The following is a 15,970-nucleotide window of genomic DNA, read 5'->3' on the forward strand; positions in this document are numbered from 1 at the left end:
CTGACGAAATTATTACAATCAATCGTTTGTTTAAATTCAAAATTAAAATTAATATTTCTTAAATCTATAAATAATTTCAGCAAGCAGTCATTGATAGAAAGATGTAAATAGAAAATATCGTAACATAAATATATAAAAAATATGGTCAGTAATTTTTTAAAAACTGGTAATACCTTGCTTAATATACAAGATTGTGTTGAATCTGTAAATAGAAAAATAGTAAAAAGAAAGAAAGAAAGGGACAAAGTAATTTTATTTGGGGGGTTTGGCTACAATTCATGTCACATCTAAAGTAATCTATGCCTGTTTTTGTTTTTTGTTTTTTTTTTTGTTATAACGTTCAAAGTGTTGTTCTGCTTCTACTAAATAATAAAATTTTTTAACAATCATTGAATTAACCCCCCAACCACAAGAAAAATATTAATAAATGCTTCACAGAATATTGGCTGACCATAACCTATAAAAAATTATTTCTTACTGTACACAAATATTTTAAAAAATTTTTTTGAAAAATGCCAAGCAGATGAAAATTATTTTCTTAAAGCTACTTTTCAGTTAATAGGAAAAAATGAAAAAAAAAAAGGAATTTTTTGTTTTTAGAAGTTGTTATTGCTTGAAATTTTACGATAATTTTTTCATTAAAAATGTCATTTAAAAAACAGTTCAAAAATGTAAAAAAATATTAAATACAAGAGAAGTTCAAAATTAAAAATAATATTTCTTAAATCTATAAATAATTTAAGCAAAAAGTCAGTAATAAAACGATGTAAATAGAAAATATCTTAACATAAATATAACAAAAATATGGTCAGTAAATTAAAAAAAAACTGGTAATACCTTGCTTAATATACAAGATTGGGTTGAGTCTGTAAATAGAAAAGTAGTAAAAAGAAAGAAAGAAAGGGGCAAAGTAATTGGGGGGGGCTACAATTCATGTCAAAGTTAAAGTAATCTATGCCTGTTTTTATTGTTGTTGTTATAACGTTCAAAGTGTTCTTGTGCTTCTACTAAATAATAATTTTTTTTAACAATCATCGAATTATCCCCCACCCACAAGGAAAATAGTAAGAAAAAAATGAAAAAAAGAAAAATAATTTTTTTCAAAGAAGTTTTTATTGCATGAAATTTTACGATAATTTTTTGCATAGGAGTTACATTTAAACGGCAGTTTTCGTATTTTCAATGTGTTTTGGGTTAGTTTCGTATAATTGTATTTTTTAAAGGTTCACCTAGGAAAATAGGAAAAAAATGTGTATTTTAAAATTTTAACAGATTATCTAATATACCCATAGATACAAAATATCTCCATCTTGAGAGATAATTAAAAACGATTTATTTTTAAAAATGAGGCGTGGTTATGATTTAGTTTTTAAAAAAATCATATATGTGTGTAAGGGTGCGTTGCTATAGAAACTAGATCTAAGATTTAGATGTAAATGGCAATTTTCGTATATACAATGTCTTTTGGGGGTAGTTTCGTATAATTTTATTTTTGTAAATGTTCACTTAGAAAAAAATTAACACCCCCAAGATTAACAATAAATTATTGTCTTTCATTTGATGCTAAAATTAAGACAATTAGAATCATCGTTTATGAGGAGTTTTGATTATTAGATTAGCCAATCAAAACTGTTCCTAGTGTCCATACACATTTTTGATTTTATAGATATATAGATAGATATAGATTTTGAATTTCGCTATTATAACGAAGAAGAACCCAAACCAACAATTTTGAACAAGAATGACCATTAAAGTAAATATTGTATGAAAAATAACTCCGTATTATGTTAAGAATTGCTTTAAAATTAATAATTTTTGATCAGGTATCACTACAGAATTTGAACTGTACTGAACTTGATGCTTGTTCAGGTCAACAATTGTTGTCCTAAACATAAAATAAGATGAAAACATTAGCAAACATTTACTTGTGATAGTAAAAAAATTCAGACATCTTTAGCTAGGACAACAATCTGTACAAGCATAATTTTTTTCTTTTTTAAACCCTAATCTAACCCTAACCTAAGTTTTAGGTTTAATATAGCAAAATTTGGGTTTGGTTCTGTTCAAATTCTGTAGAAGCATTTAATGTTTAACCAAAAATACATAAAATAATAAGCACATAAATCATGATTTTTATTAGTAAAGTTGCTAGCTGCACAATTGTTGTCCTGGAGTCTTTTAGTTTAATTTTTTGTTTCGTTGTTTTGTTTTGTTTTTTTTTTAATTTATTTTTTTATTTTTTTTTTTATAATAGAACTTTGAAAGTTAAATTTAATTATTACAGTATAGATTGGTCATTAATTTATTACTTGAATTAAATTGTTATAAAATTATAACTAATATTGTTAAGTTGATGTTTTAGTCACTATTTATGAAATTATTTGGTATAAATAGCTTTGGTTCAGGATTTGTTAAGAGTTTAAAATCATAACTGACTTTTTATTTGACAGCTTAACTGCTCCAAAATTCTTGTTCGGCACTTTTTTTCCTCCCCACAACTCTCCACTGTTGGAATTTACAAATAGAAACTCACTGTGGCATCATCGGATATATATAAAAACACTTTTTTTGCTCAGGCAAAATAACGTTTACACAGTGTTTCGAATGTGGTTTCCATGAAGTGCGCAAACTTCAATCGTGTTCTTTCTCAATCTCAGTAATGACTTTCACAACTAATGGACATGTTTGCTCAACCTAATAAGAATCCAATTATTAAGGGAAGTTTTATCCCCATTTATATCCACAGACGGTATCTATGGAACTCGTACTGCTGTTATTCCACATGGTATTAATGGAGAAGGCAGGAACTCAAAGCTTCTGCTATTAAGAATTTATATTGTTAACACATTTTGGAAAGCATATTAGTACATTATCATTATTCTACATTCAACTTGCTGCAACGATCAAATTCTGATTCATCAAGATTCGTGCTTCCTTTCTTCCTCAATCTAGAATTTCTCACAATCCATTCATCTGAATAAAAAAAAATGTTTTCTATATTTCCCATGATGCTATAGTGAGTTTCTATTTGTGAATTCCAACACCAATCACAATCAAGTATTTGTCTCGCTTAACTCAAATTAACTGATCAAGGGCAACCATTTGAAATTGAAGAAAAGTTGTCTGCTCTGAATATTTTAATCTATTTTTATGAATTAAATATTTGCCGATCTTACAGTACTTTTTAGTATCTGTTCTCATACTGTACTAGGAGAAATCTTTCTAGATTGGGCAATTTTAATTTTTGTCCTAGTTCAGAGCTTTTTTTTATTTTTTGAGAGGGGTTGATTTTCTCCACGTTAAAAATCTTCCTTGTGGGGAAGCAAGTATTTTATTTATTTTTACATCGGTAAAACTTTTACTTTAGTGTTTATTATGACATATAATTGTCAGTGTGGATCTTAACACCTTTTCTAAGATGCAACAAACGTCAACGAATTATTACCCCCCCCACGTCGATTTCCTATGAGGTGTCATGAAGCAATGGCTTGAACAGGTTACTAAACGTGTTCATCAGTTTGCTATGTAGATTTAACATGCTGAGCACTCCCTTTTTGATCAATAGCATTTTGTTGGTTTTATCGTGTTACTAGAGAATTTCCTAGATTAAAAAAAAATTCTTTTGTATGAAAGAAAACTCAACCCAAATGTTTTTTATTTTGTTTTGCATAAAAGTCGCAGTTGACAAACTTTCTTCTATTTCTGTTTTTTCTTTTTACAATGATAAAAGTAACATTCAGTAAAATTCACAAATCCATTGAAAAAAAGAAATTGGTGCTTCTATATTGAATGAACAAATCAAAATATTGAATTTCAAGTGAATTGTTATGGCACAAATAGTAACATATCCAAAAATTACGAAAAACATCTTGTGGGGCCAGTCATCCAGAGACAATCGACCCAACAACTAACTTATTTTGGTTAAAGACGAGGGTTCGCCTTTTATTTGCAAAGGAAGCAAAAAATCATATGATCTGGATGCTGGTAGCCTGGAAGGTCGCACGTCACCGGAGTCTAAGGTCTTGAGGTCTGGAACGGGTACTCTAGATGTAACGTGGTTCAGAGTTGCTTGCTGGGCCTGGAACGATCGACTGGACGTCAGGGCGATCTGAAATGAATGGTGGACACTGAGAATGAGGTGGTCAGTGTTAAAGAACGGACGACACTGAGAGCATAGGGTCAGTGTTAGAGAACAGACTACACTGAGAACGGAGGATCAGTGTTAAGGAACGGACGACACTGAGAACGGAGGATCACTGTTAAGGAACAGACACTGAGAACGGAGGATCAGTGTTAGGGTACGGATAACGCTGAGAATGGAAAATCAGTGTTAAGGAACGAATGGTCGGTAGGGAGCCAGGTGCGAGCAAGGTAGCAGACCAGAGGTGTGAGGTGCAAGCGAGGTTGCAGGCTGAAGGTGCAGGTGAGGTTGCAGGAAAGCTACAGGAGGAAGCTGGAGGCATCAAGGGCTGGAAGGCTGCGAGAATGAGCAGGAAGCCGCTGGAATGAGCTGGAAGAGCTTGAGACTGGGAGTGAAGTTCGCTGCTGGTGGGTCTCAGGAGGCAAGCAGTAGTGAATCGCATTGTTTAGTCCTGATGTCCTGATAAGGGCTGTTTGAACTGCTGCTGAGACAGCTGGTGTCGCTGGAAATCCTGGGTTCAGTCGACGTGACTGATAGCGTCAGTTGTCGCTTCGGGAGCCTCCTCCTACTCCCCGGGCTGGAGCTGGCGCCCGGACGAAATTTAGTTGACTGGGCCAAAATGGGCTGTATCCATGTGGCCAGTGTGATATTAGAGCCGTCGCTCCCAATAAGACAAACAAACGACTAATTAATTCTAGAACGAAATTTATGCAATCAAAAGAAGAGTGTGAGTTTGTTGATTCCATTTAAATTAATTTTGTCTAAAAATTAAAAAGTCAATCGCCTGTTTTGTTGGCGTTTTGTTGATATATTTGAATTCCGACGTGAGTGGCGAAATTGATAATGAAAAGAGAAAGGGAAGGTCAATATATTCACTGAACTCGAATATGTTTATATGTTTAACTAGTTTTAGCCAATTGCATCCTTTGTTTAAGGTAAGGGAAAGGCAAAGAGAACAGCGGTGGGGGGGGGGGCGAAGAAAGAAGGCTGTGATTTTGAAACCACGACAAACGATAAGGTAGAAAAATAATAATTTTTAATGAAAAAAGAAATTTGTGAAATAAGCGAAATCGCTATATTACACTTACTAAAAAGAGATAAGTTGAAAGGGGAAATAATTAGGAGTTTTGTTGCTTACATCACGTGACGAATGTAAGTCAAACTGTCAGACAAATTTTATTCCTCTTGTAAACTTTTGTCGGAAACTGTTTTATGAATAATTATTTTGCTACCTTATCGTTTTCCATAATTTTTGGATATGTTGCTATTTGCGACATGACAGTTATGTAGGTACAATTTATTTTACTCAAAATTCAGTATTTCCATTTTCGTTCGTTCATATAGAAGCACCAGAAATTCTTATAACGTTGTATCAGATATTTTAGAGTGAGAATGGATCACACTTTCCTTTATAAATTTAATGTAAATTGATCACCTGCTTTCTGACCATCATTAATAAGTTGTTTTTTTTTTTTGTTTTTTGTTTACATATTTTCTTTAAAAAAGTAAATCATTGGCATTGCTCATACAGATTAAAGAACTCCACGCATTTGCCAGTTTCTGTTGCATGAGCAAAATTATGTATTCAGGTTTCATTGTGGTCATGCTCGAACATTGCAAAAGCATGGCCGGAGTGCATACATTCAGAGGATGAGTGTTAGCAAATCACAAAAATAAATTGTTTAACATTTTGTAGCGAATTCGTTAATTTATGGAAATTATAAAGAAAAAGAAACTAATTGTATCACTTGCATACTATTCTGCACAAGTGTCGAAATTGTAGCAATAAAAAAAAAAAAAATGGTTGGTAAAAAAAACAAATGCTCCCTCTCCATCCCCGCAACAAATGTATACTCATGCCAAAAAAAAAAAAAAAAAAAATGGTTACATTCTTTGCTGGATGGGTCGGTAAAATATGCTTAAATATATTTTAATTCGGTAATGGTGAATAAAAGGAGAGTCCAACTTTCAATCAAACACACCAGAAGTTGGCACCTGCGTCTCTAAATACAGGTATGGAAACACAGAATTGATATAATTTCCAAATATATTTTATGATTATTTTTTTTACGCCATTATAATAAAAATGTAAAAAAATATGTAAACTTTTCATCAATTATTTTTTTTATTTTTTAATTGCATATCATATATAAACTTGATTAAACATAGTTAAAACTGTAAAAAAATCACACATTCATAGTTTGTTTTTCATGTTTCTGTGATTAAATATATTTGTAAAATATCTAAATAGTTTGACAAAATATATAATGTATGAACTTAAATAAATAGTTATTTGAAAAGATATATGATTAAAATATTTTTTAAATTGAAAAAAAATGTACATATTTTATATATTTTTTATTAGAAGGGCGTGAAAAAAAATAAACATGAAATATGATTGAAAATTGTATTGATTCTGTGCTTCCATACTTCAATTGAGAGACGCGGAACCAACTTCCGGTGTGTTTGAAAGTTAGGGTCTCCTTTTATTCACCATTACCTTTCATTTATGCAGATTTTGTATTTGTTATTGCAGAACCAATTCTTTATTGAATATTATATTGTACCTAAATATATTACTAATTTCTAAAGTTTTTTAAAAACAAAATGGATGTCCCAGCTAGAATTTAGTGCTCCAGCCACGTTCTCTACTGTTTGAGCTATTAACAGATAGATAAGAAAGATTTAAAATTAAACCACTTCAAGCTACCTTTAAAGTTGCTCATATGCACAAATAATAGGAATATGTCGGCAAATTGAAATGAAGTTTGCATTTTAACTTGCTGACATAGTTCTCTACACATTATTCATCCATCCAAACAAAGATTTTACTTGTTATAAACCATCCTCAGTATATGATTACTATTTTCTGTTAATTTCAGTGTTATGTGACCAGTAGTTTAGGAATTTATTGGTTAAATATTTACACACACATACAGACTTTTTTATTTTTATAGATTAAGTTTTCGAACATTGGTTAAGTCTAAGAAATGGGTGATCCTTTTATGTTAAATTAATACAGTGACGCCCCCCCCCCGTCTAAAATCTTGACTAAAAAAGAGACAAGAAAATATGAAAATCTCTAGAGATATATGCGATATATGTATATCTGCTATTATATGAAAGGAACTTTGTGTGCGTGAGTTCATTTGCTATGAACTGGAAAATGACTGGGCTGATTTTGATGAAATTTCATACAAAGGTACTTTGTGTCTGGCAGTGTTCTTAGATAGGTTTTGTATCGGGAGATCTTTGATAAGTATCAATAGCCGATTATCAAAATAATCCAATGAAAGAAGAAATAAACAATTTTGATCAAAGTTAAAACCTTATACAGCCTAACATCACAAGTGCATTTGAGAAGTTTTATTACTACACAAGACGAAAGGCTCGACATATAAAATCAACAGTAGGTTCTTTGACATGACAGGTGTGCATTCAAAATTAACGTTTCTGTTTAAGGCACAATTTATGATTGAGGATTAAAAAAATGTTACCCACTTCCTGAGTACGGGGTTTTCACTACATTAAAAACCGACCTTGTATCTAACTTGTATCCTAGGAAGGCAAGTAAATATATTTTTTGTCTACATGTAGAAAACATTTTTTCTGTTTTTAATGTTTGCTAAAAAGTTAATGCAATAAACTTAGCTGAGGTGTTGACATATGCTCCATCTTAGAAAAGGTGGTTCACGCTGACAATTAAATGTAATAAATGTTGAAAAAATAGTAAAAAAACATGAATGTTGGATCTTTGAGGCGGCAAGTAAATAGGAACAACTGTCATTCGTGCAGAATAGTTAACAGTCGAGAAATTGTAAACAACAACAAATATCAACAAATACCTTATACCAAACAGTAAAATGAATTGTCTATCTTTTATACGTGCTGAAATTGTTTTTAAGATTTTTATTGCATTTTTTTTTCACTGTCTTTACAACAAATAACTGGTTTCTTGTCGCTTAATCATTGGAGACTTCATTCTTGAAAAATTGTTAAAAAAAAACAAAAAAAAAAAACATCTATGACTTACCACTAACTCTAAATTTGGGGTGCAACTCGAACTTAGTGGTAGAATAAGTCATTTGTTTTACATCTTTTCAGGGATTAAACCTCCCCACTCCTGAAGCGATAAGCGGCTATTTATTTGTTTTTTATTTGGTGTATAAAAAACTGGTATAAACAACATATTTTTAAGTTACAAAACTTAGTTTTTAGCACGTTAAAAGTAACAGGTCGCGGTAGATAATTAAATTCTACTGCATTTGGTATAAGTTATTTTTATACAATTTTTGACTATTAACTTTTACCAAGTGAATAAATACTTTTAAATTAAGAGTGCTTAGATCCTATTTTAAACTATAGAAACAGGATCCCCCCCCCTCCAAAAAAAAAAAAAAAAAAGTACTTGGAAAAATCGATTTTATGACGAGTTTTAAGAATGGTTAACCGAAAAAAAAAAAAATAGTGAATGCTACTTTTCTACCTATCTGAATGAGTTCAGGTGATGTTTGAAAATATTTTCAAGCGCTTTTCTTTATTTTTTTTATCTTAAATTGTAGGTGTATAGGTGTCAAAAAAAAAAAAAAAAAAAAAAAAAAACGCTAACCCCTAGATCAAAATGTTACCCGCTAGATTGCAAACGAAATCTCCAGATCTAGCAGGAAAATTGCTAAATTGGCAACACATGTTGTGGCTGTTACTAGTAGTAGTAGTAGTAGAACTGTGTGGAGTTTACTACTAAATTGTGTTAATTTTTAATATTGCTTTATCGTTTTGAATGTTTCCGTCTGAATTAATTTGGTTTTTATTTTGTTATTAAATCGTAGTGTTAACCTTTTCAAACATGATGCACTAAATTAGAGAATGTAATTGTTTAAAAACAGCACCTAAACATACGAAGCAAAGACTTAGGTTGACTTTAATATGTTATCTTTACATTGCATGAAACTATGCACAAGCAGTTTTATTTCAGCCGTATTTTCGTAGATGTGGACATATAGTCAGGGATTAATTTAGTTAGTAGTTTATATTACATTTTGAATTACCGGTGTCATAGAACATATATCATTTTCAAATATTTATCGGTCACGCTCTACTTAAAAAAGTAAATATGTACCATAAAAAAGAAAAACGACGAAATTATTACTGATGTCAGTTTTTTTGTTTGATTTGGTTTTCGTTTATACAATCCTCACTGTTATTTTTTTATGCAAAACAAAAGACCGCGCGTCTACGAAAAAACAAAAATAAAAGTGGTATTTAAAAACGGATAATTTGTATCGTAAGTATCCGCATTTAAAACCTGTAAATGGCTTTAGTTATTGTACAGTATAATAAGTTTTTGTTTAAGAATTGTTTACGAAAAAATAGCGTGAGCCAAGACTTGCATTCTGCTCATAGTTCTATCAAAGATATATTTTATACAAACCAACTTTTTAAATATATATTAATTTAAGCCGTTTCTTTTTTCTTTAAATATAAATAAAATATTCGGTAAACAACAGTTACTACTATTCTTTTCATATTTATTTAAGAGTAACAGATATACATTTTGATTCGCACATATAAAGACTTTCTTTAAAATATTGTATACAATGGAAACCCCAATAGAGAGAAAAAGACGTCTGGCAAGAGAGCGGAAAAGACGGCAAAGAGCCCGAGAAACACAAGCGCAAAAACTCTGCAGAAGAGAAGCAGATGCCCGGTATCGGATGAAGAAATTAAGTTGTGAAAGTTTTGAAGAGACTGAAGCGAGACGGCTTAAGTCACGACTTCGACAAGCTCAACGTCTTGCGAATGAGACTGTAGAGGAGGCTGAAAAGAGACGTTCATACATGCGGATGAAGCGGGGCGAACGAATTGCGAATGAGAGTATAGAAGAAGCCGAAATGAGACGAGCAGATTTGAGAAGGAGACTGGCCGAACGGATTGCAAACGAGACCAAGGAAGAGGTTCAGGCAAGGAGAAATAACGCAGGTTTCCGAACAGCCCAATTATTAGGAAATGAATATTTGGAGAAAGTAGATTTCCCAGTTCACAACAGCTTATCAATTGGAATGAAAAAAGCAGTGCACGTTTACTTTCAGGTAAGCCTTGGTTATAATTTTGAAACTTATATGAATGAAAGGTATTTTTTTAACTTGGCCTTACATACTTGCACTCACAGTTGAATGCCTACAGGAGACAACTTGAATGCTTACTAGACACTAACCTCAGGTGTCTTTGATCTCTCTGTTGTGGAAACTTTCTCTACTGAAAGGTAGAGGGTTACAAGGATTTTGCAACAATGGTTTGTTGCGACCTGTGACTAGGTAAAAATTGTAGAACCTTGTCGGTCTGTTAATAAGGGTTAACGATTCAATTTCCTTCAACTCCAATCCCAAACTGAACATCACAACCAAAATTCAGTTCACTCCATCATTTTTATAATCCAGTTATCCAATCAAATAAGTTAAGCGTAACAACTACCAATATAAAAAAGAGTCATCACACACACAAAAGGTTTCTGCTGCCACTCTTCCTGGGAGTCGCAGGTAAGTGCTTCAAGTTTTCTCAATGCTGTATAAGGGTTTGTCAGAGAGAATGACATGAGGATACTTTGAAGTAAACTCTGAACAAATATTAAAAAAAAAAATAGTGTGCTGTTTCATCAAACTATCCAGCATGTCCCCCTGGGTTGTGGACAGTGAGGATGAGGGGGTCATTCTCTATTAATAAAGGACAACTTTAAAATAAAAATGAAAAATACAATGAGGAACTCGTACATAAAAATTACTACTTAACTACTGTCATTTTAATCGCTATCTCTACTAATATATAAAAGGCACTTTGGGTGTGTGAGTGAGAAGGAGTTCCCTATGGACTCTGAAACTGCTGGGTCAATTTTTTTGTTGTTGAAATTTCACACAAACGTACTTTATAAGTATCGATAATAGAAAAAAATCTGATGAAAGAAGGAACCATCCTATTTTGACCTAAGTTAATATCACAAGTGCATTTGAGAAGCTTTGTTACAACACAAACAGAAGGGCCCAACATTAAATCAATAGTAGGTTCTTTGATAAGAGAGAGGCGTGTTCGAAATGAATGTTTTTGTTTAGTTAGTGCACAATTGAACCATGATACTGGGCTTTTGAAATATAAAATGTAATTCTGTTATATAATAATTTTATAAGATCGAAAGTAGGTTCATAAAAGTAGTGGTTGATGAGCAGAAATAAGAAACTCCAATACTGAAGTCCCTCAGAGGTTCATCCTGGGTCCAACTCTCTTCCTAATCTACATCAATGATCTCCCAAATCACATCCTTAGATCATTCGTAGACATCTATGCTGATGCCTCTACCATCTATGATAACACTTTAAAGGCCATAAACAACCAAGTTCTCTCTCTCCTCTGATTTTGTAGCATGTAGTACAATGGGGAAAGAGGTGGCTGGTTAATTTAATGCATCTAAAACCACACTTCTATCTGTACATCAACATTCTGATTCTTGTCTGGCATCAATGTAATGAATGGTTCTCATCGTGGGGAGGCTCCATGTTTTGACAAGCTTCTAGGTCTGATCTTTACTAGTGATCTGAAATGGATCAAATCCATTGCCGAGGTTGCTGGAAAAATGGTGGGATCATTCTACCACTCCAGTAGATATCTCGCTGCTGATGCTGTACTATAAGAGCCAAGTATGTCTAAGGATGAAGTACTGTTGCCACATCTGGGCAAGAGCTGCTAGAAGCAGCTTATCCTGCTTTGACAGAGTTCAAAATAGACTTTGTAGCCTAGTGGGGGATGCCCTTTTCTCTTCCCTGCAACCTCTTTCCCACGGAAGAGACGTTGCGAGCTTGTCTCTGCTTTACTATTATTTTCATGGCAAGTGCTTGTCTGAGCTCCAATCTATGGTCCCCCCCTTGTCTGACTTTCATGAAAAACACTCGTCTAGCTGAAACCACTATCAATAATTTCCCCCACTCTTTATCTTTGCCCAAACCTAAAAATGTGGATTCCATGAACACAGCTTCTTCTTTTAGAACTGCACGCCCGTGGAACTCTCTTCTGTTTCCCTGCTTTCCAACTTCGATTTCATAATTCAATTGAAGGTAGTTACTTTGTTTTATGATACATTATGATAACATTGTGTGATAAAATTTGTGAAAATTTTAAATTATTTTCGTATGAATATATTTTAAATATTTAGAAAATTATTTATAGAAATGTAAACTAGGAAAGGTTAAATTACTTTATTGAAGTAAAATATTTCCATATGAATATATTTTAAATATAAAAAAAAAATTATAGAAATGTAAAACATAAGTTATTTTTTTATTGTTTCACGATAAAACAAAAAGTATTTACATATGGTTTCGTATTTCGTTTCCTGCTTAGCGGCTTCCTTTCCATATTTAGCTAAACCGAGTTCACTTTCGGTGTCTTCTACTACTGAATTTTTGGATTTATCCGACATCTCAGGCAACCGGCAGAAAAAAAAAACACAAAAAAAACTGATCCTCTTTTTCGAAGGAGGTAAAGCTTTGAATGATGTCTTGAGGCTGAACAGTTCCATAGCTTAGAGAAATTTGAATAAATTTTTATTTGTTTCTAAAAGAAAAAGTCCCCTGCCTCAAATGGAAAGATTCGTTTCGAACATGTCGCATAACAGCGTAATATTAACTTTCCTACGCAGTCGTTAGCTTGCGAAAAGTAGTACCAAATTATTGGTTTGTTTGTTTTTATTCATTTCTCGAGATGGCGGGTTCATATTATAAACTAAATTGACATTTTTAATCTCGATTAATCTTTATATTTTAATATTAGTATCGATCGGAGAAGAGGATTCTCAATGTGTCCACTACAAAAGCCCACTATTTGTTAAAAAAAAAAAATCCTTAACGTTGTTTGCTTTCTTTCTTTTTTTTTTTTTTATTAATTTTATTTACAAACAGTAGTAGCAGCAACAATTTTAAACATGTCAGACATCTCGATAATACAGGAAGAAGCACCCATGAAATATCAAAACCTAAACCATTCCGAATCGAGAGAGGACGTCTTAGAGGCTTCCTATGGAGACGAGAATGTCCATTCTTTGTTGTACGACGGCATTCCGCCTCTTAAGACGACAAATCGAGCCCAAAGTATCAACAAAGAAAGTGGTTATTTTTCCGCCAGAAGGAAATCTCGCTGTGGGGCAAGACATCGTAAATTTTCCGAGGAGATGAAACTTCACCTTTTGGAAACCATAAAACGTAAACGATCCACGTTAACACTGCGCGAAATGTCATCCATTATTTTGCGCAAATTCCAAGTGAAGGTCACTCCCCAATGTATTGCTTACAACCTCTGTTCGGTTAAGATGCGAAAAGCAATCGCGGCTGGAATCAGTGTAAATATTGACCACATTTTTTATTTTAATTTTTTTGTAATTTCAATTATCTCTAAAATATTTATTCACAAATCCGTTTCGCGTTCATGCAATAGTAATAACGGCCAGGCAAAAATAACTCGTTATATTTAGCACAAATGAATAATATTGTCTTTATTTGTTAGTTTGGACTTACTATTCTCATTTTGGCGCTTGTTAAGATAATCGAAAGATTAATTTTTTTTTTAAATGTTTTAGGCAACAATACTTATTTGTCATGTCGAAAATAGTAATATATTAAATTATGAAAATTCATCACGTAGAAAATTATTTATAGTTAAAAGTAATCTTGGGGGGGGGGTCATTTTCTGTAGATGTGAACACCTTGAATATTGCAAATACAGAGCAGGTTTGGCAGACTAATAAATGTTTGAAGCCAAAATTTTAAAAGAAAAAGGCCAAAAGGGGCCAAATTGAAACCTGAAGCCACACTTTTAGAAACAAAAAAAGGCCAAATGGAAAGTTTTTTATATTAATGCAAAAAAAGTTATATTGAAGATGTTAACTGGGCTATATTAAAGATGTTAGCTTCCAAATATTTGTGTTTCTTAATTAATTTTGTATTGTTTTCAATAGCAGTGAAATAAAGACATTCCTATGAAATTGAAAGCATAGACTTTTTTACTAGGCACCTCCAAAAGTCACCACAGAATTACCCCCCCCCATATGTAAAACGATGTAACTTTATTATAAATTAATATTATCAATATAACTTTTGTACCATTTAAAAGAAGGGCAAAATAAACTAGTAATAATTAAAAAAAGATTTTTTTCATCGTACGAAAATAATGAAATTGCGAGACGAAAATCGTGTTTACATAATTGGCGCTTTAAAATAACGTTCCCATGTAGTAAGCATTCCGAACGTGAAAACATACCCGTGTTTAATAAATCTAGCAAAAATCAACTAATGGTCAGATTTTCGTGAAATTTTCGATACTTATCCATTTTAGAATGAAATTACATATAAAATGCAGTTTCCGTAAAATATACGAGGCCAAATATTTTTTTTAGTGCGTGCCCTGCCCCGCCCGCCTCCATATTTATTTTTTCGAAATCTGAACAAAATATATTTAAATCTATCGACATTTCTATTTATTATGAAACATAAGAGTTCAAATAAGTAAGCATTTTTTTTAAATTTAAATACACGTATTGAACAAAAAATTACTTTGAAGTTGCAATTTAAAAAAATGGGGTTTACACATAGATCCGAAAAAGTTGTCAAAAAACAAATATATAACAAATGTTATGGAAGGCAAGATAAGTTACTTTTCTACCTAACTGGATAATTTTTTTGGTGTTTTTTATTTAATGTAACATGTTTATCAGCTCGAAAAACATACAATGTTTACCGATGTATTGGAAAATTGGGGTTTGTGTTACTGTACACATAGATTCGAAAAAGTTGTCAAAAAACAAATATATAACAAATAAATGTTATCAAAAGCAAGATAAGTTATTTTTCTACCTAACTGGATATATTTTTTGTCTTTTTATTCGATGTAACATGTTTATTTTCTCCACGTTAAAAAAACGACCCTGGTGTCTAACTCTGTCCCGTGGGGAGGCATTGTAAATAGGAACATGTTTATTCAGCTCGAAAAACATGCAGTGTTTACCGATGTATTGGACAATTCAAAATGGCGCCCAACTCTCTTTTTAACACGGTAAGTTTGGGAAAAGGTGTTATAAATAATAAACTAGACAAAATACTATTAAAAAAAAAAACACCGAATATATGTCAACCTATGTCACGGTAATATATATTGAGCGAGTTTCTAACAATATTTTGTCTAGTTTATTATTTATAACACCTTTTCCCGAACTTACCGTGTTAAAGAGAGAGTCGGGCGCCATTTTGAATTTTCCAATACATCGGTAAACACTGTATGCTTTTCGAGCTGAATAAACATGTTACATTGAATAAAAACACGAAAATTATATCCAGTTTGGTAGAAAAGTAACTTATCTTGCCTTTGATAACATTTTTTTTGTTATATATTTGTTTTTTGACAACTTGTTCAAATCTATGTGTACAGTAATACAAACCCCACAAAATACTTTTAAAAACCTACCGAATATATGTCAGTCTATGTCACGGTAACATATATTGAGCGAGTTTCTAACAATATTTTTGTTAGTTTTTTAGTTTTAACTCATTTTCCCAAGCTTACCGTGTTTACCAGAGAGTGCCCCGCCATTTGCAATTTTCACATGCATCGGTAAACACTGTATGTTTTTCGAGCTGAATAAACATGTTACATCAAATAAAAACACTAAAAAGTTATCCAGTTAGGTAGAAAAGTAACTTGTCTTGCCTTTGATAACATTTATTTGTTATATATTTGTTTTTTGACAACTTTTTATGTGTACAGTAATACAAACCCAAAAAATGATATAAATTTAAT

General features: G+C 32.0%; 1 protein-coding gene across 5 annotated transcripts in view; it reads left to right on the forward strand.

Annotated features, from left to right (window-relative positions):
* LOC145303495 (uncharacterized) overlaps window positions 1–15,970 on the forward strand; it is a 94,047-nt gene that overhangs the window by 43,188 nt on the left and 34,889 nt on the right. Inside the window, exon 1 of one of the 5 annotated variants that reach the window (XM_080144922.1) lies at window positions 4,102–10,230. The exons of 3 other annotated variants lie outside the window; for them this stretch is intronic. In XM_080144922.1, the coding sequence (XP_080001048.1) occupies window positions 9,739–10,230 (492 nt within the window). In that variant the 5' untranslated portion in view covers window positions 4,102–9,738. Of the gene's footprint in view, window positions 1–4,101; window positions 10,231–13,106; window positions 13,521–15,970 lie in introns of those variants that run through there. One more of the 5 variants, XM_080144923.1, reaches the window with a different exon arrangement.

The sequence above is a fragment of the Euprymna scolopes genome, chromosome 19 (genome assembly GCF_053919585.1).
Source record: "Euprymna scolopes isolate OS-2025 chromosome 19, ASM5391958v1, whole genome shotgun sequence".
Lineage (NCBI taxonomy): Eukaryota > Metazoa > Mollusca > Cephalopoda > Sepiida > Sepiolidae > Euprymna > Euprymna scolopes.